The 25,840-nt window shown below is 44.5% G+C and overlaps 1 protein-coding gene across 1 annotated transcript in view; it reads left to right on the top strand.

Annotated features, from left to right (window-relative positions):
• The first annotated feature begins 238 nt into the window (after positions 1–238).
• Positions 239–25,840, top strand: part of ZNRD2 (zinc ribbon domain containing 2) — a 71,659-nt gene continuing 46,057 nt past the window's right edge. Inside the window, exons 1-2 of the mRNA XM_085625835.1 lie at positions 239–347; positions 9,366–9,517. Of these exons, the coding sequence (XP_085481961.1) occupies positions 332–347; positions 9,366–9,517 (168 nt within the window). The 5' untranslated portion in view covers positions 239–331. The remainder of the gene's footprint in view (positions 348–9,365; positions 9,518–25,840) is intronic.

Below are 25,840 nucleotides of genomic sequence, written 5' to 3'. Positions count from 1 at the left end.
CACAGACACACAATAACACACACACACACACACAACAGTTGCATAGCTAAATACTTATAAGGTCCCAAAAGCGAGACCTATTGGCTATGCCAATGCTTGTTTGGGGTTGCGAGGAGCGCCCCTACTCCTGCAGCAGATATCAGTTGAAACTGTGTTCGGTTCCAAATGCTGCATGGGGCACTAACATTTACTCCTTCTACATGGCGCCCACTACCAGCACATTCTCTAACGATAGTTAGCACTCTAGTTCGTAGTTGGTAGAACGGTTCGACGTAATTCCTCTTCCGGTTCAGGGAAGTTGGCAGTAGTTGCTCGTCTCACCGATTTAAGTATGGCGCTGAATGGAGGTACGGGGAAGAGGAGGCGGGACACGCACATTGATCGATGGGAATCTAAACAATATATAGTGCACATACAAATGAGGCGGGGAGGGTTCGTGATGATACGGAGATAACTCTATATACCCGTTCAACAGATCAACGAGGGCTGACAGGACGAATTGGACCTATAACCAGGGGCGTAACTAGACCCGAACTTTGGGGTGGGGGCTAAGACTCTCTCCAGGGCTGGCTCGAGCGCTGGTGGTGGCTGTTACGGCAGTCTTTTTTTGGGGTGTCTTCTTCCCATATCCGTCTTCTCAATGAATTCCCTCACTATCGCTCTCCCAACAGGGCACCTCATCTCTCCATAGCCTGTCTCTGACGTACATTTCATTTTTTATAGTGCTGCTCCTACTCATTTCTGTGATCTGCATACACATTCTTTCCTTGCTAATTTGGAATTAGACAAAACTGCAACAATACAAAATTCTGAATTATCATTAGTAGGAACATTAATCACCAGAAATACATTAATCACCATAATTATGTTGAGATTTTTTTTTGTTACCTGATGCACAAGGAAAATCATGTGCTTTTAAACCCAAAAATATTTATAAACATAGCGCCCCCCAACAAAGTCAACGCTAGCTGCGGCTGCACCGGTCACACTGCCCTATAGCCAGTCCTGCTCCCAGCAATGGGGCAGGACAAGCCTATCTATAAACGGGATCTGAGCTAACATCCTCCTACCCATTGTATGATGAAAACAATCTATATAAGGGGTGGGGTGTGATACCCAAATTCCAGCAAGTAAAAATAGTTAACAGATTTCTTTCTTGTAGATGGTTTAAGGGAGAGTAGATTTCTTCTCTGAGAATTTTTTTTAATGTTTGGGATCAAATTTGCCAAACGCTGCAGACCCTTATGGGTATTCATGAAATATTATGGTACTTTCATGGCGCACCAGTGTAGCATGTCCTTTCCTAGGAGTAGATCTTGTGTTTTTTCTCATGTCTTAAGTCAGAACTTAGACTATAGCAAAGTCGTCATTTTTTCAATGGGTGAGCCCTTTGTGCCAAGGAGTATATTCTATATGACAGTGCCAGAAAGTTACCATGGATACTTCAGTCACAGCCATGGGTAACTCTAAAAATTCCCTTCAGTATACAAGGGTGAGCATTTTTCCATTAACACCCCTTTAAAATGAGTACCAGAAATATTGACGAGTGACTTCAAATATCCGTTCCAACATTATGCTATGGCTGCACCCCATATGCTAAGAATAATGTGCATTATGTCGGGGTCTTCGGCCAGGTGTGGTGTGTTTTGTGTCTCTGCCGCTGGGTATGACTGGGTTAGCGGCTTTGTCAGTTAGACAGTTCAAGTCCCCACAGCCACTGATGGTGTCTTAATAGAAGCATGTGCAGTTTGCCATAGGTAACACCTCCCATCCATATTCTATTAGTGCCCTTGTCTATAAGGCAAGAATAACCTCCAGTATGCCAGACCAGCAGCACACTTGCACGTATAACACATACACAGTCACATTCTCACTATCTCTTGCACTCTTTCATATATTTGTACTGTCACACTCCCATTAGTCAGTCTGCTTTTATTGTGTTCGAAAAGCTTGACTTGCTGCTTCTGCTATACCTGCGTTGCCTTTTATTGAAGCTTAATGAAAACATGTTCAAAAATAATTTATTGACTTGTCAATGTTTGTTACAAGTAGGATGTGAATGATAAGTACACTACCTTAAAATAGCTGTACGGGGCTTATATTTCTTTCCGCATGTGGATCAACCAGTTACGGTATTAGAAATGAACAAATCCGCGTTTTAGCATGCAATATCTCAGCATCCAACTGATCTTATGAAATGCTCGAATCTTCGGTGACCGTGAATTTTATCCAGTAACACTTTGCATTTTGGGATTTTTGAGATCCAATTTACAATGTAAAAAAAAAAAAAACAAGTCCCGGAATAAAGCATTGTGGTGAATGGAAAGCCAGGAATGGCTGACGGTGTCACAAGATCCTCAATTTATCACCATACCCCAAAACCTCAGCCCTAGTCTCCCTCCTTGCGCCATCTCACATTCTCAGTCCACTCTTCTCTCTTGCACCACCCCCATTGTTGCAGATGGAATTATTTAGGCATCTAGTACTATGGAACAAGCAGGTATTCTGCGGGTGCCTTTGTAGAAATGTGTTTATATTCATGAGAGTTGTGTAATTTCTATATGTGCTGAGTAAGAGATGTGTTCATGTAGGTGCTGGATGATGGTGAATAGTGTGAGTGTGTGTAGCATGAGTGGTGCGAGTGTAGGATGAAAAATCTGCAGATGTGCGTGTCAGGTTAGCTGTATGAATGCAGTGTGAGAAGAGGGCCAATGGGAGTGTTGGGTGAGAGGAGTGCGTTCTGAGTGAAAGGGGTGAGTGCAGGGTGGTATGAGCAGTGTAAATGCAGTGTGAGTGGTGTGCCTGTGTGTGCTGCAGGGTGAGCAGCGAGAATGAAGGTTGCTATGTGAGTGCATGGTGAGATGAGTTAGTGCAGAGTGAGTTGTATGTCCCTATGAGTTCCGGCAGACTATTGTCCCTATGTGCAGGCAGGATGAACAGAGTGGTTGTATGAATGCGGGCTGAGAGGGTTGTCCGTGTGAGTTCAGGGTGGGTGGTGTGACCTTAGGGTGAATGCTTGTTTGCATGGTGTGAGTTCTGTGCCAATGTTAGTGAAGGGTGAACTGTGAGTGAGAGGAATGCTTATGTGAGTGAAAAGTGGGAGGAATGAATGCATAGTGAGTGATGTGCTTGTTCGAGTGAGATTGCAGAGTGAGCTGCGAGAGTGACTGATGAGTGAAGTGTCACATGATTGCAGGGTGAGTAGTGTGCTAGTGTAAGTGCAGGGTGAAAAACGTTAGTGCATGGTGAGTGGTGTGAGTGCAGTGTGATCACTGACTGCAGAGTGAGCAGTGTGCTCATGTGACTGCAGGGTAAGTGGCGGGAGAACGGCATGAGTTAATTGCAAGGGGCATACGTGCAGTGTGGTCGCTGTGAGTGGTGAAAATGGGAAGCGAGTGGAGGAGTGTCATGTGCGTGCAGGGTGAGTGGTGTGCTCGTGTGAGTACAGGATAGGAGGAGGGTGAATGGTGTGAGTGTATGGTGAAGGAGTTGTCTGAATGCAGAATATATTCCCAGACATTTGGAGTAACTCAGCATTGTATTGACGGCTGGATTAGGGTTTCATATATAAGATAAACTATTTCTATTACGGCATGAATCAGGGATGGAAGAGATAAATAATGTGCTGATCCCACAACAAACTTTCAGTCTCCTGATTAGGGTTGCCAGTTGATTGGATCTCTACAGGCAGCACCGGTATTTTGATGTCCCAGCCAGTACCAAAAATAAGCAAAATCACCTAAAGCCAGTCTTTTTAGCACTTATTTGTGCATACTTCAAACAGCAAATATAAATAGCACTTTTAAATGTCTTCTAGGGGTGCATTAATGATCTGTGACTAATAATTAAAGGAAACAAAGACAGAAAAGTCATGTTACAAATGAAAACATACCAATTTATTTACAGACCTATTTAGTGTCCAGGCGAGGCTTTTGCAGACTCTTTAAACAACAACAAATGGAAGGTATTTTTCGCTTGGAAAGGCGGCATCCTTACTTCTGAGATGCCTTTTCACGAAATGCATTCTCGAGTAAAAATAAAATACAATTGTTAGGAATAGGCAGAGTGTGAACCCAAGGGGTACTAGAACCAGAGAAAAACCACAAACCCTCGTTTACAAGTTCACAAAGGTATGTAAATGGCCTTTTAAAGGCTTGTGAAAAACTCTGGTGTGCCCGAGATTAGACTCCATACACTACCCAGCGGATCCCACAGCAACTCAAGCTTATACACATGATGGGGATGTGGATTGGGGGGAGGGGCTGTTATTTATACGTGGTCGAAGAACACCATGGAAGCTATGCGAGCTTATCAGGAGAGAGATATGTGTTAATGCATATATGGAAAAGTAAAACCTTTATAAGAGGCAATGCAGACTTGTACAGAACTTAACAAGATACTTGGGTGATGCCGAGGAGGACCGTAACCCGACAACGGATACAGCTGCAACAAATACTAGCCAAGTAAACTCCATTTGAGGTAAAGCCCCACGTCACTTGGCTGATAGCAGAGCTCTGTCTTCCAGGACCATGCAGGAGTAACTCATCCAATCTAGGTTTTTACTTAGCATTCTGGAACTTGTAGTCCTGATTTTACAATGGGGTAAAAGGACTGTAAGTCCCAGAGTGCAAAGAAGATAGGATTGGGTAAGCCTCTCATCCACGGACCCTGGAAACGTTTTTCTAGCTATGTTGCAGCAGGTCCTACAGAATATAAGTTTGTTTTTTCTCCTTCATGAGCTAGCAGAGAGAACGAGTTGATAATGCCAGTCATACTGTCGCATTCCTTGGCTTTATTTAATTAGATTATTTCTACTTTGCGGTAAGCAGGTGTATTTCTTGATTTGCATACATTTTATATGCAATAACTTGCTATACATCTGTCTAGATGTGGGAGGGGAAGCACTTACTATATAGGATACCCCGTCCAGTAGGCCCTGGAGTGGATTTGAGATTTAGTCTGGCTGGGTCAGTTAGGAAGGTCACTGGACTGGTTTGTGTTTTGTCGTGGGCTGAGGGAGCTTTGGACAGATTAACGGGGCCTGAACATGGCTCATGAAGGGGAAATCTAGACGAGACTGATCTGCGAGTGGTCTGGGTAAAGTTGGCTTGTCTAGTAAGATCTACATGGATAGGTCAAGCCAAGTCTGGAAGCAGGGGAGAGTGTCACGCAAAGGGATCTCAATGAGAGTGTTTCGAAGAAAGTATAACACAAGGTTTTGCAGAGGCTGTCTCCAGACGACTTTTTGGGAGGGACAGAAAAAGAACAGTGTTATGAGGGTTATAAACACGAGTTCGCAAAGAGTAACCTACATTGAGCAGTCTAGTGAGAGCTGGGTGGTTCAGTGGAGAAGGATCTGTAGGAGGGCATTGCTGCATAGTATGGCTTGTGTGAGGCTGTAAAGGAGTATAGATGAACTTTTGTTTTCTGGCTGGTTGAGGCAGTGCATAGCGATATCCTTTCCTAAACCAGGTCAGTTCAAAGAAGGACTGGATGGATTTTGTGCTTTGGATTTCATATAGGCCAGTACAGGATTCAAGGGTTACTGCGCCAAAGTGAGCAGTATAGCAATCAGACTTTCAGCATTGCAAAACCCATTTCGTCTAAATCTACATGAAGCTAATTGCTGGATCTATCCCAGGTTTTCAGCATATCCACAGAGCATTTATTTACACCTACTGAACTAAAGGGGAGCTTTCACAAAGTTATTAATTATCCTTCAAATCTGGCATGGCCTTGCCATTCTAGACCTAGTGTGGGTATCCTATTTTAAATTGTGAAACTTCTAATTTGATGTGAAAAGACTACATGTAACTTTCATTCTTCTGATGGTGTAAAATAAATACTATTGAGTTCAGCATGTATTTTAAAACTGCTATTTGCCAGCAGCACCAAGAACGCCCCTGAAGGTGAACATGCGTTTTTATGTTTCCTTAATTGTCATCTTGTGATGTAGTTGTGTTGGGAACGAGTCAGTTAGATGACTTGAGATGAGACTGACTGCCCCAACCCTGCCACTCCTTCATATGCAAAACTAACATATGACTGAAAGTGCCTCAGACCTAGTCAACCAGTTGAAGTGATACTGACTTGCGTGATTGTGCCCACCACGCCACTATTAGTCAGTCACGGGCTTTATGTGCATTTTCAGAGGCAATTATGTGACGGTATTCACCTTTAACCAGCCCTTCTGGCCTTTTACGGGCATACGACTATTGCTTACCTTTGGTTGCCATCCTGCCAGTGGCAATGGTGATGCGATAGACTCGGCTCCGAATCGCCTGTCTATCAGATGAGATATTTGACACGTGACCACAGATTTACCATGTCAGGTGTTGATAACGTCGGCCATTCGTGACTTTTTATCCAGTAGCACTTTGCCTTCTGGGACTTGTAGTTTTCCTATTTTATATAGTGAGTTCGGCGCCTCCAAGTCTCTCCGTGTGAAGTGCTGTTTGATGACAAGCTATGACTGGCTGCTGACATGAGGTTTCTACGGAGATGTGAGTGACCGTTCCACATCTCTGCAGGCCATGTAATTGGTAACAGCAACCAGGCAAGTATTATGTAAGTAAGGGCACGGGCTACCAGTATTCTATTAAAAACGAAACCTTGCGTTTCAGTCATGGAGTCACATGATTCCTTCTCAGCAGTGAAACATAAATGCATTCAGAAGAGATCAGTGACAGGCTTACAGAATTTGAAAACGATGGCAGAGAAAGTATCCCTGATAATTATTTTACTGGACACTTAGGTTGAGCAAACGAGGTCAACCCAAGTAAGCTATCAATAAATTGCAATCGACACTGCAAGAAGAGTGCAGGTTAGTGGGGTTATTTTCACGATTCAGTGTCTACATTTATTATACATTATCTGCAGCTAGATCTTTAGAAGGAAAAAAGGCCAAGGATTTGATCTAAAAAAAAATAAAAGCCCCCATGCCTAAAATGATATTGCGAGTCATCTGAGAGTTCTGCACCTTTTAAAGGACCTGCTCCTCCGCCTTCAACGTTATTCAAGGAGATTCTCGCGACTCTCAGAATCCTTATACCATACGATAGGGTTCTTAGTAGCAGTAACATAACATCCGGGACCTTGTCGAGTAAGGTTAATCCTCGCCTGACATCTTGTGTTTCGCTCTCATAACGGCGCACATAGCAGTGTAGCTTTCTCCTGTCAAAAAACCAACCAACCATAGCAGGTAAAACGAAACCTCTCAGAAGCGCGGTGATGCATACAATATGTGACACCGAAGCAGCTCTGAGCTAACGTGCATGTTAATTAGAGTGTATTCCAAGTAAAACACAGCAGTGTACCAATATTACTCAATTCTACCCTGTTAAAATGTAGTTTGCATTTGTTAAGCCTCTTAAGTAGTGGATTAACAACATACTATCCGAACTGCAGAGGTCTCCATTCTTTTTTTGCATTGAGAACTTCTTTTACTAAAAAAAATAGTCCTGAGCTACTAACAGATTTGACAGAAGTACAATAGTGAACACATCCGTTAACAATAAACTAGTGACCACACACACATTTCAGGTGGGTTTACCAGCAGAAATGTAAGGAAAACTATTATCAATTTGAAATTCCCCCACAAGACCAATGAAGTAAATCCAAAGCAGCACACGCAGATGACATAACCACTACATTGTCTCCCCAACTCAGTTTGACTTACCATTCGGTTATAATCTTTAAATATGTTTTGGGAATGCAGCCGTGTTCTCTTTATCAGTATTTAAGTTAATAAAGATAAACATATTTTACTTTCTTACCCCTCTCATTATGGGCAAACAAACTCAATTTCCCAAATGTATTTAATTAAAGAAACATAATTTTTGCCTTAAAAAATGTTTTCATTTTAATTTATAGGTTTTACAATCCTGTGCCATGGATTCTTGTAAGGATGTCTCTTAAATGCCAGTAATGCACACCGTGTTCCCAAGGGCACCAGTGTGTCACGGCTGGATATACCACAGCGGCAAGCATAGTCACAATACTTTCGCTGTGACCATTATTTTACAGGGGGGGGGGGGGGGGCAGGAGGCCTAATGTGCCTAGTCTTATCCACAATAAGTCAATGGTGGCTGCAGTAGTGCGCAACTGCACCAAGAATGCCTAGAATTGGTCAAGGATGGCAACTTTTATACGAGGGCCCCTACTATGCTTGGATCTGACACAATTGTGCTAGAGATGAACCCTGCATGGTGGGGAGCCAGATCTACTTTGTTTGGGTCTTGACACCAGATATAGCTTTCATGGAGCAATAGTGTTTATCAGAAGGACACAGTGCCAAAACACATAGTTTGCAGACACATACATAGACACAAGAAGATCTATGCACACTGAGGCCCGGAAGCGGCCTGTGGAGCTTTCCCCTGCCATCCTCAGCTACTGGACTGATCATGCACCCAGCTCGCACACTTTCTCTTAGGGACCTCTCTTCCCGTACTTAGGTGACTCCGCTCTGGTTTCTCCTCTGGTTACTGTGGGCACTCCTTTTTCTTGGCCTATTGCTGTACCACATATTGTGACTGATAGAATTGGACTTACAACATGTCCAAACGTGGGACTTAGCTAGATTCATAAGGGTACAGATGGCCTCTCTACGGGCTCCATAGGCCAACACAGTGTGTGTTTGTGTGTTGGCCTGAGGCCCTGCCGCTGGTTTGGCAGACTTTCACTCTAAAGGGTCTTGAGATGAGCAGTGTTGTCCTTTAACGTGCATAAACCTTCTGGTTGATGTACCGGCTGAGCTTCCGTCTGGTGAGCTACTTCAAGGTTGTTGGCAATCATTTAATTGGAGACCTATAAGGCAGAGCAAGTGAGAGTGTGTTTTGTTCATATATCATTACAGGCAAAGTAATGCAACGTTGGGAATACCAAGGAGCAAGGCTGATGGCTTATTTTGAGGTAGAAAGTTCAGGGAGTAAAGGCTTGGAGTCTATACTGTAACCAGAGAAATTCAACCTTATGAGATATTCTGTAGGATGGTGAGAATTTTAAAGAAGGTATGTATTGTAGAGTGACAGTAAAAGAGACAGATGGCTATCTTACAAAATATAGCAAGGCTTAGGGAATCTTTATTTCTTTTTTTGTCTGTAATGTGGTGGTGCTTATCCATTTCGCCACTTCGGATTACCTAAAGATACCGGCTAAGCAGAAAGACAAAAGGTGAAGATATGGGGGTGAACACATGGAAAGCTATGACCTGTGGAATGTGATTTGACCCAGGATCAGTGAGTGACTGCTTGAACAGCAAGTACTGTAAAGACACTAGGGATATGTCTTGGCCTGCCTCTTGGAATTTTCTAGATATCGTATTGTGAGCTTCCTCAATTGTTATTTTGTTGTGGTCCTGGCAGGTGTGGATGACATGCACTGGGAGCCACCTTCAGAGGCTGAGATGAAGGTAATCCAGGCAAGGCGGGAGCGGCAGGATAAGATCAGCAAACTGATGGGCGACTACCTGCTGAAGGGATACCGCATGCTGGGGGACTGCTGTCCTGACTGTGGGGTAAGTGTGTTACAGTGAAGTGGGGAGGGGAGCTGCAGAAACCAAGAGGCATTATGAATCCTTTCTTTTTTCAGAGGTGGAGCTTAGACTGGGGGCCTGACATAAAGCCAGCTGACAAATATAATGTTCTTTCAAAGGATTGTGGGTAGCTTGTTTTGATTCTGATTTTGTGACTTTTTCAGGTCTGTGAAACAAAATGCAAACACCTTGTATTTTTTCTCAATATGTTTCCTCTTCAACCACAGAATGCAGACATTTCTATGTAGCAAATAGTCGTATCAAATAAAAGATATTCTAGAGATGATGTTCAGACAGCTACAGGTTCGCGTGGCAGGCCTGCTCAACCCAGGAAAACGTACAAGCTCACTCTGAAAGTTAGATTGGCTCCGGGTTTGGGGATGCTGTGCCCCATGGTTAAAAATCCATTGACAAACCTGATAGGCCCCAAAGGCGAGACTTGTTGGCTTCGACAGTGTTTGTTACAAAAGCCAAGGCGCACAGCAGTCAGCTGAGGTTATTGTATTGTAGTTTCATTTATATACCACTTACTACCCCTGACGAGGCGTCAAAGCGTTTTTTCGGCGGGTAGCACGCTACTCCGGAACCCATAAAGGATTAGTGTTGAATTAGTATAGTGAAATATGAAAGTGTTTTAAGTGGTGGATTGGTTAGTCAATTATTTGGATTCATAAGGATAGCGGAAGGATAGAAGAGGGGAAAAAAGGTTTGCATTTATATAGCACTTAGTACCCCTGACGGGGTTTTGAAGTACTTTTATGGCGAGTAGCTCGCTACTCCGGAACCCATAAGGATTAGTGTTGAATTAGTATAGTGAAATATGAAAGTAATTTGAGTGGTGGATATGTTAGTCAGTTATTTGGATTGAGAAGGGTTGGGGAGGGATAGTAGAGGGAAAAAGGTTTGCATTTATACAGCGCTTGTTACCCCTGATGGGGTGTTGAAGCGCTTTATTGGCGAGTAGCACGCTATGCCGGAACCCATAAAGGATTAGTGTTGAAAATTAGTATAGTGAAATATGAAAGTGATTTGAGTGGTGGATACGTTTTTTCAGATATTTGGATAGAGAAGGGTAGCTGAGGGATAGAAGAGGGAAAAAGGTTTGCATTTATAGAGTGCTTACTACCTCTGATGAGGTGTTGAAGCGTTTTTTTGTTGAGTAGCACGCTACTCTGGAACCCATAAAGGATGTACAACCAAACTCCTTTAAAATGTTATCCCCCAATACAAGCTCACACAATTTGATTACAATACACTCCCTCTCATTTGGGTGAAAAATATTGACATGGTGCACATGCACATTTGCAAGCAATTAATATAACACAAACTATTAAAATTCACCAGGTGCCTTGTACTTCTCTTGCTTCTGTGTGGTACCTGCTGCCACATTCCCATCAACTGCAGTGCTTCACAAAACTCCCTTAGTCCACTTTACCTCTCCCATAACACTTTCCAAACCTGTTCTTCTAGCACCTTCTCTCCATCCCATCTCTTTAGACTCCTCCTCACTTTGCTGTCTTGCTAGCCTTCCTTAGTCTCCTGGGAACTTTTAGCCACCATTTCACTTATGTCATTCTTTCATTGTTTGCTTCCATTATCCATGCACACTATATCCAGGGCCACTGGAATTATGCAGCAAAGAGGACCAAATTATGTGGCAGGTTGAGTAAATTATGTGGCAAGTAACGCCAAATTATGCGGCATAATGCAGCACGTTTTTTAATAGTATTACTTCATTATATTGTATTTTTTACACTTGTTAACACTGTCTGGGCTTTGGGTGCACCTCATTAGTACCAGTGTAATTCCCAAATATAGAAATAAGCAACAGAAAGGTGCCCAGTCAGCCTTTTCAAAAGGCCTTCCACTTGTCGGCAACATGTGCCACTGTGCTTTTAATAAGTTTTGAACCATTTGAGTTAGAATGTTTTATTTTTTTTGTTAAAATCTGCAGATTATGTAGCAGATGATGGATTATGTGACAAATGCAGCAAATCTATTATTCTGCGAAAATTGCTGCAGTCGCACAATCGCATAATTCCAGTGGCTCTGACTATAACCCTACTTATGCATCCACAAAACGCACATCACCTGTTCCGTAACTACTTGTATCCTGGGTCCAGCTGACCTCTATTCTCATGCTTCACACTCATTCCTTGCAGGCATGGAAATACCTTCCTAAAAAGCCAATCTCTTCCGTTCTCTAATGCCCTACAATTTCTTTCTGCCTCAATTACTTTTTGGGGATAGCGGAACTCTGCTGTCACTTAATGCACTAAGTCATCTTTCTTCATATGATGTACTCACCAGTCCCCACTTCAATCTAACCTACTCCTTTTTCCCCTGGAATAGCACTCTCGCACCTTCTCTGCTACTACACCACTCATCCTTTAACATTCTCTCTCATCCAAAACACCTTTTCAGACACCTTAGATTAGGCGGCCATATATTTGGAATTGCTGTTGTATCTCTCATCAGCTCGAATGGTAGGAATGCATTTGTGGCATCCTTTGTTGTGCTATACACACCATCTCCACCTCTTTGACTTTATCCAGCTAGTTCTACCTCACTCTGAGGCCAACTGAATTGTTCCCTTAAGATTCCTATTAAATCTCGGTATGAGACCATTCTTTCCTAGATGGTATGTTGATGAAAATGTATGTTTTGATCTATTACTTAGCAGTCCTCTCTAACTTTTATCTGTTGCGAGTCAAATGCTCTTACTCATTCGAGCACAGTCTCTCCTAAACATTCTCAGATTTATATATGTACAGTGTTATATTGATAGACCACTTCCTCCCTCTGCCCTTTTCCTAATGTAGTCATTCAACACTACTCACAGATACATATCCTTCTCCATTCTAGGTTAATTAGTTCCCATGATGCATGCTAGGGTTTTTTTCACCATTGAATGTTTTGCTTCTCTAAGTGACCTTGATGCAAAAATATCCCAGTCTCCTTTAGAGTTTCTGAACTACTTGCAGCTGCGATCACTCAGCTTTTCATTCCCAGATCATACCCTTAAAGAGGCATTATGCTGCTTTATAACATCAACGGGTTTGTTGGATTTCTCACCCACTTGAATTACACTTATTTTCACAATTTGCCTCAATGGATATGTAATCTTCGCAATCTGGAGGAACCGCGCAACATGTATATGTATGGGTGTGTGTGTGTATATATATATTTACACAGCAGCAATTTGTAGATGCTGTATTATCTGGTTAAAGAATAACATTTAAATAACAATTAAAAAAAAAAAAGCGGCCACTAAACGTTTTTTAAAATATATCCGAACTATTCAGCTCATGCCCTAAATATAAATCTGAATTCATAGAGATTATTGCATTTTGGTTTATATTTGTATTAACACCTTTTTCTTTTTTTCTGAATACTCCTAAAACTCTTCACCCTTCTTAAACTTCTCTTGTGCTCTATCATGTTTGTTTATGTCCTCAAGCTGTCCTCCTGGAAGTACTATGCACTATCCAATACTCTGAACGTCTCATACAGCAAGCTTTAGAATACGACTGTAGGCAAGTCTTTCATTTGAAAGAGGCACTAGCTTCAGCTTTGAATATGCTTCCAATAACAGAATGCTACTGTTGTTCCGTCTTTCTTTTAACCAGCTCTGTGTTGGGAAAAGCGACCCACAAGGTCGAGAAAAGGATCATCCAACAAGTTTTGAAAGTTAGATGAAGATGGCAAATTCTTACTCAGAAAATGACCACTTGAAATAATGAAGTGTCCTACAAGTAATTACTCCCAGCAGCCCAGGAGGCAATATAGATGGGCCCCTCATTAAACAATCATTGGCATAGCCAATAGGTCTTGCCTTTGGGATCTTATAAGTGTTTAGTTATCCAGCACAATATCCTTGGTGCAACAACATCAAGTGTTGCATGGCTAATCACTTATAAGGTCCCAAAGGCGAGACCTATTGGCTATGCCAATGCTTGTTTTGAGTGAGTGGCTCGTGCAGGTATGCCACTGTGAGGTAGAGATGCTGCGAGTGCTTTTACAGGAGCCCCTGTGACATTGTGCCTCTTCAAAATGTATCTTGGGTCTGGTGTAATACTTCTAGCCCCTACCCGTGCTCTCCAGTGACACTTTACCTGTCACAGGTGGTGGTGGTAGAGGTGGTGGACGTGGTGGTGGTGGTGGACGAGGTGGTGGTGGACGTGGTGGTGATGGTGGACGTGGTGGTGGTTGTGGTGTACGTGGTTGTGGTGGACGTGGTGGCCATGGTGGTGGTGGTTGTGGACGTGGTGATGGACGTGGTGGTGGATGTGGTGGTGGAGGAAGTGGTGGTGGTGGATATGGTGGTGGTGGATATGGTGGTGACCTTGTTGGTGGACATGGTGGTGGTGGACGTGGTGGTGGTGTGCGTAGTGGTGGATGTGGACGTGGTGGTGGTGGGCGTGGTGGTGGTGGATGTGGTGGTGTTGGACGTGGTGTTGGACGTGGTGGTGGTGGACGTGGTGGTGGTGGTAGACGTGGTGGTGGTGGATGTGGTGGTGGTGGATATGGTGGTGGTGGTGGACGTGGTGGTGGTGGACGTGGACATGGTGGAGGACGTGGTGGTGGATGCGGTGGTGGTGGACGTGGTGGTGGTGGTGGTGGACGTGTGGGTGGATGTGGTGGTGGTGGACTGATGTGGTGGTGGTGATAGTGGACGTGGTGGTGGACGTGGTGAACGTGGTGGTGGTGGTGGAGGAGGACATGGTGGAGGACCTGGTGGTGGTAGTGGACGTGGTGGTGGTGGATGTGGTGGTGGTTGTGGACTTGGTGGTTGTGGACGTGGTGGTGGACGTGGTGGTGGGCCTGGTGGTGGAGGACGTGGTGGTGGTAGACGTGGATGTGGTGGTGGACATGATGGTGGTGGACATGGTGGTGGTGGATGTGGTGGTGGACTTGGTGGTGGTGGACTTGGTGGTGGTGGACGTGATGGTTGTGGTGGACGTGGTAGTGGTGGACATGGTGGTGGACGTGGTGGTGGTGGTGGTGGTGGTGGTGAACGTGGTGGTGGTGGATGTGGTGTTGGTGGTGGACGTGCTGGTGGTGATGGTGAACGTGGTGGTGGTGGTGAACGTGGTGGTGGTGGTGGTGAACGTGGTGGTGGTGGACGTGGTGGTGGACATGGGGGTGGATGTGGTGGTGGTGGTGGAAGTGGTGGATGTGGTTATGGTGGTGGTGGATCTGGTGGTGGTGGTGGACGTCGTGATGGTGGTGGACGTGGTGTTCCAATAGCTGGCACATTTGCCGTTAGGATCCATACAGCATGGCGATACAGGACATTTGCTTCAACAAAACTTCCACCGTATGAGTAAAATATCCGGATGCTATTTAAAAAGACACACACAAATGAAATGCATTTCAAATATTTAGACTGTTTGAAAAATTAAGGGCTTTCACTTTTAATTTCCCCAAAAGGAATTGATTAAAAAGTGCTGTCAGTAATGAAGTTAAATGCAAAAACAACAATTGATGGACAGAATGCAGAACAATGTCATACATTCACCCCAGTACAGAGATCTGGGCCTAAATCCATCGTTTTTTTGCTCACCATGCCATTCCAGTTTGAACCCAGCCATATGCAAATCAGTCTTGACCCTGTGCCCCATGGGAACAGTCCAGCCCGAACTGCCAAGCCAGGTCCTCCCTGGACTGGAAACAAGCATCCTAGGACCGGTTTCGGGCTTTCAGCCCTCGTCAGCCAGGATAGCTTGATTCCAGTGGCATGGAGAGCAAGGGACTCACGTCTGAGCATACCCTGCCCACTCGGGGTGACAAATGCAAAAACAACAATTGATGGACAGAATACAGAACAATGTCATACATTCACCCCAGTACAGAGATCTGGGCCTAAATCCATCGTTTTTTTGCTCACCATGCCATTCCAGTTTGAACCCAGCCATATGCAAATCAGTCTTGACCCTGTGCCCCATGGGAACAGTCCAGCCCGAACTGCCAAGCCAGGTCCTCCCTGGACTGGAAACAAGCATCCTAGGACCGGTTTCGGGCTTTCAGCCCTCGTCAGCCAGGATAGCTTGATTCCAGTGGCATGGAGAGCAAGGGACTCACGTCTGAGCATACCCTGCCCACTCGGGGTGACAAATGCAAAAACAACAATTGATGGACAGAATGCAGAACAATGTCATACATTCACCCCAGTACAGAGATCTGGGCCTAAATCCATCGTTTTTTTGCTCACCATGCCATTCCAGTTTGAACCCAGCCATATGCAAATCAGTCTTGACCCTGTGCCCCATGGGAACAGTCCAGCCCGAACTGCCAAGCCAGGTCCTCCCTGGACTGGAAACAAGCATCCTAGGACCGGTTTCGGGCTTTCAGCCCTCGTCAGCCAGGATAGCTTGATTCCAGTGGCATGGAGAGCAAGGGACTCACGTCTGAGCATACCCTGCCCACTCGGGGTGACAAATGCAAAAACAACAATTGATGGACAGAATGCAGAACAATGTCATACATTCACCCCAGTACAGAGATCTGGGCCTAAATCCATCGTTTTTTTGCTCACCATGCCATTCCAGTTTGAACCCAGCCATATGCAAATCAGTCTTGACCCTGTGCCCCATGGGAACAGTCCAGCCCGAACTGCCAAGCCAGGTCCTCCCTGGACTGGAAACAAGCATCCTAGGACCGGTTTCGGGCTTTCAGCCCTCGTCAGCCAGGATAGCTTGATTCCAGTGGCATGGAGAGCAAGGGACTCACGTCTGAGCATACCCTGCCCACTCGGGGTGACAAATGCAAAAACAACAATTGATGGACAGAATGCAGAACAATGTCATACATTCACCCCAGTACAGAGATATGGGCCTAAATCCATCGTTTTTTTGCTCACCATGCCATTCCAGTTTGAACCCAGCCATATGCAAATCAGTCTTGACCCTGTGCCCCATGGGAACAGTCCAGCCCGAACTGCCAAGCCAGGTCCTCCCTGGACTGGAAACAAGCATCCTAGGACCGGTTTCGGGCTTTCAGCCCTCGTCAGCCAGGATAGCTTGATTCCAGTGGCATGGAGAGCAAGGGACTCACGTCTGAGCATACCCTGCCCACTCGGGGTGACAAATGCAAAAACAACAATTGATGGACAGAATGCAGAACAATGTCATACATTCACCCCAGTACAGAGATCTGGGCCTAAATCCATCGTTTTTTTGCTCACCATGCCATTCCAGTTTGAACCCAGCCATATGCAAATCAGTCTTGACCCTGTGCCCCATGGGAACAGTCCAGCCCAAACTGCCAAGCCAGGTCCTCCCTGGACTGGAAACAAGCATCCTAGGACCGGTTTCGGGCTTTCAGCCCTCGTCAGCCAGGATAGCTTGATTCCAGTGGCATGGAGAGCAAGGGACTCACGTCTGAGCATACCCTGCCCACTCGGGGTGACAAATGCAAAAACAACAATTGATGGACAGAATGCAGAACAATGTCATACATTCACCCCAGTACAGAGATCTGGGCCTAAATCCATCGTTTTTTTGCTCACCATGCCATTCCAGTTTGAACCCAGCCATATGCAAATCAGTCTTGACCCTGTGCCCCATGGGAACAGTCCAGCCCGAACTGCCAAGCCAGGTCCTCCCTGGACTGGAAACAAGCATCCTAGGACCGGTTTCGGGCTTTCAGCCCTCGTCAGCCAGGATAGCTTGATTCCAGTGGCATGGAGAGCAAGGGACTCACGTCTGAGCATACCCTGCCCACTCGGGGTGACAAATGCAAAAACAACAATTGATGGACAGAATGCAGAACAATGTCATACATTCACCCCAGTACAGAGATCTGGGCCTAAATCCATCGTTTTTTTGCTCACCATGCCATTCCAGTTTGAACCCAGCCATATGCAAATCAGTCTTGACCCTGTGCCCCATGGGAACAGTCCAGCCCGAACTGCCAAGCCAGGTCCTCCCTGGACTGGAAACAAGCATCCTAGGACCGGTTTCGGGCTTTCAGCCCTCGTCAGCCAGGATAGCTTGATTCCAGTGGCATGGAGAGCAAGGGACTCACGTCTGAGCATACCCTGCCCACTCGGGGTGACAAATGCAAAAACAACAATTGATGGACAGAATGCAGAACAATGTCATACATTCACCCCAGTACAGAGATCTGGGCCTAAATCCATCGTTTTTTTGCTCACCATGCCATTCCAGTTTGAACCCAGCCATATGCAAATCAGTCTTGACCCTGTGCCCCATGGGAACAGTCCAGCCCGAACTGCCAAGCCAGGTCCTCCCTGGACTGGAAACAAGCATCCTAGGACCGGTTTCGGGCTTTCAGCCCTCGTCAGCCAGGATAGCTTGATTCCAGTGGCATGGAGAGCAAGGGACTCACGTCTGAGCATACCCTGCCCACTCGGGGTGACAAATGCAAAAACAACAATTGATGGACAGAATGCAGAACAATGTCATACATTCACCCCAGTGCAGAGATCTGGGCCTAAATCCATCGTTTTTTTGCTCACCATGCCATTCCAGTTTGAACCCAGCCATATGCAAATCAGTCTTGACCCTGTGCCCCATGGGAACAGTCCAGCCCGAACTGCCAAGCCAGGTCCTCCCTGGACTGGAAACAAGCATCCTGTGGTAAATATTTCGTTACCGGTACTATTTTTTATGCGGTAAAGTCTGTCTAAGAATAACTCAGTAAAATGAGAGGCAGAATCCGTGGTATTAGAGGGTTTAAAAAGGCTTTATTCCTATACAAAGGAATACAATTCGAATTGTGGGCCTTCTATTCCATCACCACGAAAGTTCAGGAAGGAAGGAACATATATTATTGACAGATAGGCAGTTTTATAGAAAATACATTACAGTAAAACAGATGCAAGAGGCGTAACAGCTGATAAGAGGTGCATACGTAGCTAATAGAGGGCGTAATTTAATAAACGTCATCATACATGATGTCATATGTGGGTGGATTCATAAGAGAATCCTGCAATGTCAGCAGAAATAGTTGGCAGAGATGCGCGCGCAGCCGCATGACGTGTAATTGACGTGCAACTAGAGGGTGAAGGGGACTTGACATTTAGCTCTACATGTGGAGACAGAAGTCTGGGGTTATGTCAACCTAATCCCAAATCATATCTAATATCCTATGTTTAAAGAACTGTGTTATCCAAAAAGAGAGGTCTCTTAGGATAGAATCTTATTCTATACTGACTATACTGACTGTTAGTGCGTGTACAAGCGTCTAAGTGTCTACACTAGATGCGAGGGGGTAGGAATATTCCATGGTAACGGGGCTATGAATTATTGGCATGAGGGCAGCGAGGCCTGGCCCTTTGCACGGGAGCTGGAAGAATGTTTACCTAAACTACTAGACAGGAATGCATCGGATGAGGAGCGAAGGAGATAATCTCGAAGGTGAAATACAGTATTTGGCAAGCGACAGGCTGGATCAGGCTCCGTTAGCCGCGCAAGGAGTAAGACAAAGTTCATGGTCGCAGATGCGGGCTCAGACTGGAGCTTTCAGAGGCAGAAGGCAGGAAAAGGCTTGATGACAGAATTCGGGCCTACTCGCCTGAATCTGTAATATGTGGAAAGTGAACCACATAAAGTCGGTGGCCTTTCATACTTAGGAATGGAATATCTGACCCATTCATGGCGGATCTGAAAGAGGACATGTTGACGGTGGACGTACATGTATTTGCGTCTTCAAAACTGGAATAGGAGGAAACATACATGTACTTATAGCATGCACATGGAGCCGTTGGGGTCTACGATAGGGGACATAACTGATCACAAAATTCATATTTCCTCATTCCCTCCTTGTCCCCTTCGGACCCTTAGGAGATATCGATCTTCATCAATCCATCGATCTGTTCATATAGCATCATTTGTTCTTCTTTCTTCTTCCGGGATCTCGAGCGAAAACTTGGATGTGGGATACACGAGGTGGCACACAGACCACAAATCGCTGGCCCACATTGTAGACATAAGCAGCAACTGAATAGTATGAGAAAGCCAATACCTAGGAAGGATAGGATTCTCCATCCCCAGGCTGACAACACGCCCCAGAACCAACCGGACCAAGTCCAGGTGCCTGGACTCTGATGTATCTGGCTTACAATCTTATGAAGGCGAGTTATGGCTTTATATACTGACGGCGAATTTTCTGGGATGAAAATGCAGCAACTTGATCCGATGACCCTACAAGCTCCGCCCCTATCGGCCAGGATGACGTCAAGGACAAGACGATTTTGGAGCACAACAATCCGCATAGCAGACTGCTCTTCTGTTAAATTGCCTAAGGCGGAAATAGTTTCGTTCACTACTGCTTCAAGGGTTCTGGTTAATCTACGTATCAGCTTACTATTAGTGACTGTACCTATATAGGGAAAGAAACCTTTATTGAAATCTGTGTATTTCTCCCATGCTGTTTCAGTGTAATCGACAATTGGGAGATCTCTCTGCTGTCTATTGTGTACTAAATGGGTATTTCTATGATAATCAGGAGGAGCTAGGAAAACAGGTGGTAGAAGGAATGCTATGTAACAGGTACCATCCCAATCTAAAGGTAGACGTATATATGCGGTCTGGCCACATATAAAGTAGGAATGACGAGAAGCTCTAAATGTAGACTTGCCTTGATCACTGAATTTTATTACAGTGGTGCATTTACTATGGCCCATGTGTATGGAACCATTCTTTCTGATACATAATTCCCCTTTTACTGGGAATACTGACATGGCGGGCAAGATTGGTGTAGCTTCAGATTCAACGTTCAGGATCATAAGGTTAAGTGTAAAATTACCTAATCCATATACTTCATTTTCTAGATCAGTTCCTGTTCTTTTGGGAAGTCCCTCCTTGTTAGGGTAGCAGACTTTAAGCAAAACTAAGTTCAGGTTTCCCCATACCCAGTTGTCTTGATAAACTGCGGAATTTGAATCTAGGGAATTAATCAAACTAAACCATGCTCCACAGGAGCCATTGTGTGTGAACGGATAGGGAAAGAGGGGCAAAACTCCCTTATAGTTCTGATAGGGAGGGAGTCGGCCACATATCCAACAATTTGTGGCATTGCTGGTTTGATGGGAATGATGTAACATACTAATGAATGTGTTGTTGCGCAGCGCAAATCTATAAGACAATTCATGTAGAGGTAATTCACTAAAAGAATGTTCTGCAGTTATATTATAAGCACGTTTAGGAATAGGGTAATACATGTGCAATAGGATGCTGACAATGATAATCAAAAGACTTAGAAAAAACAAAATTAATAATGTTACTGTACAATGACTACGAAATGATTTACAATACGCTTGCTTCTTGAGCAGCATTTGATTATTTCTTTCTCTATTCCGGTCCAGAGGATACATGTCAGAGACAAATTCAACCGATTCACCTTGGAGAGGACTTAAACAATCAAATTGTCTGACTTACTGGACCTCAACTTTAGTTTATATAGTTCTGAGTTCGATTGCTCAACCAAGGGGAGCTTTGAGTCTGTCTGTGAGGGAATACAGGGTTGAGTCTCTATACTGGGTGGTAGTCCATAAAATTTCTTGATATGACTCGAGTGCAACCACCCTTTTCTTCCTTCGATTTTCACGGCTGTCCTTGTGGTGAGTAAAACTAACTTCGGTGACTTCCACCTAGGATCCAGTTGGGTCTTCCGGTCAAAGTTCCTGACCAGCACCAAGTCACCAGGAACCACGTCATGGGGCTTCACCTCAGTATTGTCGGGAAAAGCTGCGGATACCTGTGAACGACAAGATTGTAGTGCAGACATCAAGGAAGCCAGGTAATCTGTCAGCATATTACAGTCAACGTCAGTGATTTTGCGAGGTATAGGCGTCCCCCACATATTTGGTGGTCTACCGAAGATCACCTCATACGGGGATAGCCCTGTTCGAGAATGTGCTACCATTCTCATGTAAAAGAGCGCAACTGGTAAGGCTACTATCCAATCGACTCCTTTTTCTCTACATATTTTGGACAATCTAATTTTCAGAGTTTGATTATGGCGTTCTACGAGACCTGCTGCCTCGGGATGTCGGACACAGTGAAATTTCCATTGGTATCCTAATAGAAGGGAAACGTGTTTCATTAGTTCGGACGAGAACGGCTGGCCGTTATCGGAATAGACAACACGTGGTAAACCGTACCGTGGGAAGAATTCTCGAACTAACTGTTTGGCAGTAGTCGGGGCAGTGTAATCTGAAACCGGGTATGCTTCTGTCCAACGGGAAAGAGCACAGACAACTACGAGAACATATTTGAATCCTCGACATCGTTCCATCTGGATATAATCCATCTGGAGGACTTCAAAAGCATGATCGGGAGTTTGGAATCCACCCTGTTCTACGGAGATGCTTTTACCTGGATTAAACTGACAACATATCATACAGGTACGAACTTTTTGTTTCGCTGCGGCTCGTAAATGTTTGTTGAACCAAATGTGTTGAATGCTGTCTAGCATAGCTTTTTCTCCTAGGTGCGCTGGACTATGTATAGTGTTAATGATAACTTGGACCATTGAGTCGGGAAGAAACCATATAGATTTTTCCTTCGTCATCCATCCCTGATCTGTTTGGATCCCTCCTAATTCAGTCCATTTCTTTATTTCTTCTGGTGTAGCGTGTGTCTGTATATCAATTACATCAAGGGCGGGATCCTTAACTGTCATGCAATGTGTTGGTGTCGGAACTATTGTCTTTGTCATGTCAGTTGTGTGAGTCTGATTCTGAGCAGTCTGTTTAGCTGTTCTGTCAGCTAGGTCATTACCCTGAGAAATGATATCGGTAACTTTTGTGTGGGCTTTGCATTTCATAATCGATATTGCAGTAGGTAGATGAATCGCGTCTAATAGGGCTTGAATGAGGAGTCCGTGTTGGATGTGGGCACCGTGAGAAGTCAAATAACCTCTCTCTCGCCACAGTACGCCGAAATCATGGACGACTCCGAATGCATAACGTGAATCTGTGTATATGTTGACTTTTTTATTTGTGGCTTGAATACAGGCTTGTGTCAGAGCGGTGAGCTCTGCTGCTTGAGCTGACAAAGTGTTAATACAATTTGTTTCAATGACTTCAGTGTCTGTTGTGACTGCGTAAGCGGCCACTAACTCTCCTGTACTTGTTCTCATACATGACCCATCTACATACAATGTCAAGTCTGGATCTGTCAAAGGGATGTCTGTTAAGTCTTGTCTGGGTTTCGTCGTGATAGTAATGACTTCGACACAATCATGTGCCAATGGATCTGTTCCGCCTACTGGTAACAGTGTGGCAGGATTTAACGTATTGCAACGTCTGATTTCTATATGTGGCTGAAACAATGTTAATTCGTAACCGGTGAGTCTTGCTATCGTCAAGTGTTGTGTTTGTGTGCGGTTCAAGAGAACCTCTACTGCGTGTGGTACTTGTACTGTCAGTTGGTGTCCTAACACTATGGCATCGCTTTGTCTGATTGCTAAAGCTGTTGCTGCCACTGATTTCAGGCACGCTGGAAGTGCCTGAGCTACTGGATCTAATGTACTAGAGAAATAAGCACATGGTTTGTGCGATCCTGCTTGTTCCTGAGTGAGTACTGACAAAGCAGTACCTTCGCGTTCTGTAACAAAGAGTGTAAACTGTTTACTGTAACATGGTGTTGCTAGAACAGGTGCTTGGCATAAAGCTTTCTTTAAGCTTTCAAAGGCGTGTGTATGTTCTGGAGTCCAAGGGAGGACAGTCGATGTGGCTGCCTCCTGTGTTGTCAACTGGATGAGTGGTTTTGCTAGAAATGTATATTGAGGGATCCACTGCCTACAGTATGAAGTGAGGCCTATAAAAGCCCGCACCTCCTTTTGTGTCTTGGGTGGTGGCATGTTAGTAATTAACTGGATGCGGTCGGATGTAAGCTGCCTTCCCTCCTTGGACAGCGAGTGCCCAAGGTAAACAACTCGCTGGACACAGAATTGCAGCTTAGAAGGGGACACCTTGTGCCCCTTATCAGCCAGAAATTTCAAAACCGTCAGTGACGCTTTTTCACATTCAGGTTCGCTTCGAGCGGTGATCAGCAGATCATCGACATATTGAAGCAAGGCAGTGTTAACTGGCATGTGGATACTGTCAAGTTCTCGTTTCAGTGCTTGGCTATAGATGCTGGGGCTTTCTGTAAATCCTTGAGGTGCGCGTGTGAATTTAAAACTTCGTCCATTTAAACTAAAACCGAATAAATATTGACTTTCCGGATCTATTGGGACACTAAAGAAAGCATTCTTGAGATCAATTACAGTGAAAAACGTTGCTTCTGAGTCAATAGCTGTGAGTAATGAAGAGATATCTGGGACCACAGGGTATTGTGGTACAATGCATTTATTTAATTCGCGCAGATCAATAACTAATCGATATACTGGTGGAGCTTTTGGATCCGTTCTTTTAAGAATCGGAATTATCGGAGAATTACATACATTGGAGTCGGTTTCGACAACCACTCCTTGTGCAATGAGCTCGTCAATGATTTGCAGTAAAGCCACTACAGCATCTGGTGGTAACTTGTATTGTCGCATTCGTGGTAGTACTATTCCTGATTTCAGTGTAACTCGATATGGTGTAATGTTCATGCAACCAACATCAGTGGGGCCTTGTGCACATAAATGTGTAGGTAAATTCTGCAGTCGGTGATCCATGTCTCTGGACACGTAGTGACCTTTAAAGTCACGTAAAAATAGTCGTACTCCTTCCGGAGAACAACATATAATAGCTCCTAGAGCTTTCAATGTTTTTATGCCTAACAAGTTTTCAGGACATGATTTAGTAAGCAACAAATCTGTTGTACGTGTTAATGGACCTACTGTGAGTGCAAGAGGTTGTGTTACGTCATTAATTATAGGTTTTCCTGAGAATCCAAGGGAAATATTCTGTGAGCCTGAGAGGGGTGCCCCTGGAACTTCACTGCGTCTTATAGTTGTTCTGCTTGCCCCTGTATCAAGTAAAAACTTTCTGTCTTCCCCTAATAGTTCACTATGTACATAAGGTCCCTCTTGGTCTACCGGAACCTCAATAAGGGGTAAGCCAACTTCCCTCTCTAGGCTATCTCATGAGTATCGCTGATAATCGGGATAATCTGTTTGTGCATACTGATACATTTGTTGTGTTGTTGCTTGAGTTGCAGCAGTAGGCTGCGCTTGTGGTGGTGCTACGATCTGTTGTGGAGCTGCCTGTTGCGGAGCTAATTGTTGCGGAGCTAACCTATGTTGTGCCTGCTGAGGCGTCTGTTGTTGATTCTGATCCTGTCTAGGTGGACGTGGTCTCTCATGTGTTCTACCTGTGGCTATATTATGTTTCAGGACTGGACAATCGTGTATATAATGACCTGGTTGTTTGCAATAGTTGCATGTCCCTTTTGCAGGACCTGTGGAATCACCCTTTTGATGACTATCAGCTGGAACTGACTGTGCAACAAGCATTTTCATTTTCGTATCTTTCATACGTCTTTGTTCGTGTTCTTGTTCTTCTCTAATTCTATTGTGATGATATTGTAACATCTGTAGCATCTGTGATGGGGTATTACCTTGCCAGGTACTTTCGAATTTCAATACTTTATTCTTGACTTGTAGCAGAGAATTTTCAACTAATTTTGTCACAAACAGATGTGGATATGACTCACTACTGGCTTTTATGCCACTATTTATACTAAAACATTTTTCAAATCGGGAATAGAAATCACTAGTGTCTTCATCTGGTTTTTGTTTACAGGCTGAGATTGCACCCCAGTCTTCCTTTTTCGTAGTTAATAAACGTGGCAGTACCTGTATTAGTAATCCTGCTAGTGCTGTAGTCTTATCCCCAAGCCCTGCTCCTGCAGCTCGGGCCTTCTCTTCGTTTTCTAATGCTGTCCAATCTATCTTTTGGTCTCCTACCTCCCATTCTTTTTCTTTGAGTTTTTCATAAACACCTGCGGGTAATAGGACTTTTAATATTTTCATAATATCGGGGTAGGTATACTCTCCCATGAGTAACATGTCTTTTATCTCACGGTGGAAACCTGCTGGATCTTTGTCATGACTGGGTACTACTTTCTTCATTTCTAATAATTCCAGTTTAGTTATAGGCGTGTATACAAACACACGTGTGAAATTATCGTCGGCACCTCTGATCGGGTGCACTTCGCGTAACGGGTTCTGTCTATCTATGTGATACATTTTTCTTCCCATTATGGGAACTGAGACGTGTTCTGGGCATACGAAATTTAAATATTGGTTTCGGGATTCTAGTATTTCCTTAATCAAATCAGTACCTGACCCTCTCCATATGTTGGTGAGTAGTTCTGTCAATATGTCAGGTAAGGGTCCTGG

Source organism: Triturus cristatus, chromosome 9, assembly GCF_964204655.1.
Source record: "Triturus cristatus chromosome 9, aTriCri1.1, whole genome shotgun sequence".
Lineage (NCBI taxonomy): Eukaryota > Metazoa > Chordata > Amphibia > Caudata > Salamandridae > Triturus > Triturus cristatus.
Note: the sequence above shows the minus strand (reverse complement) of the source record. Positions and strands in the feature narration are given on the sequence as shown.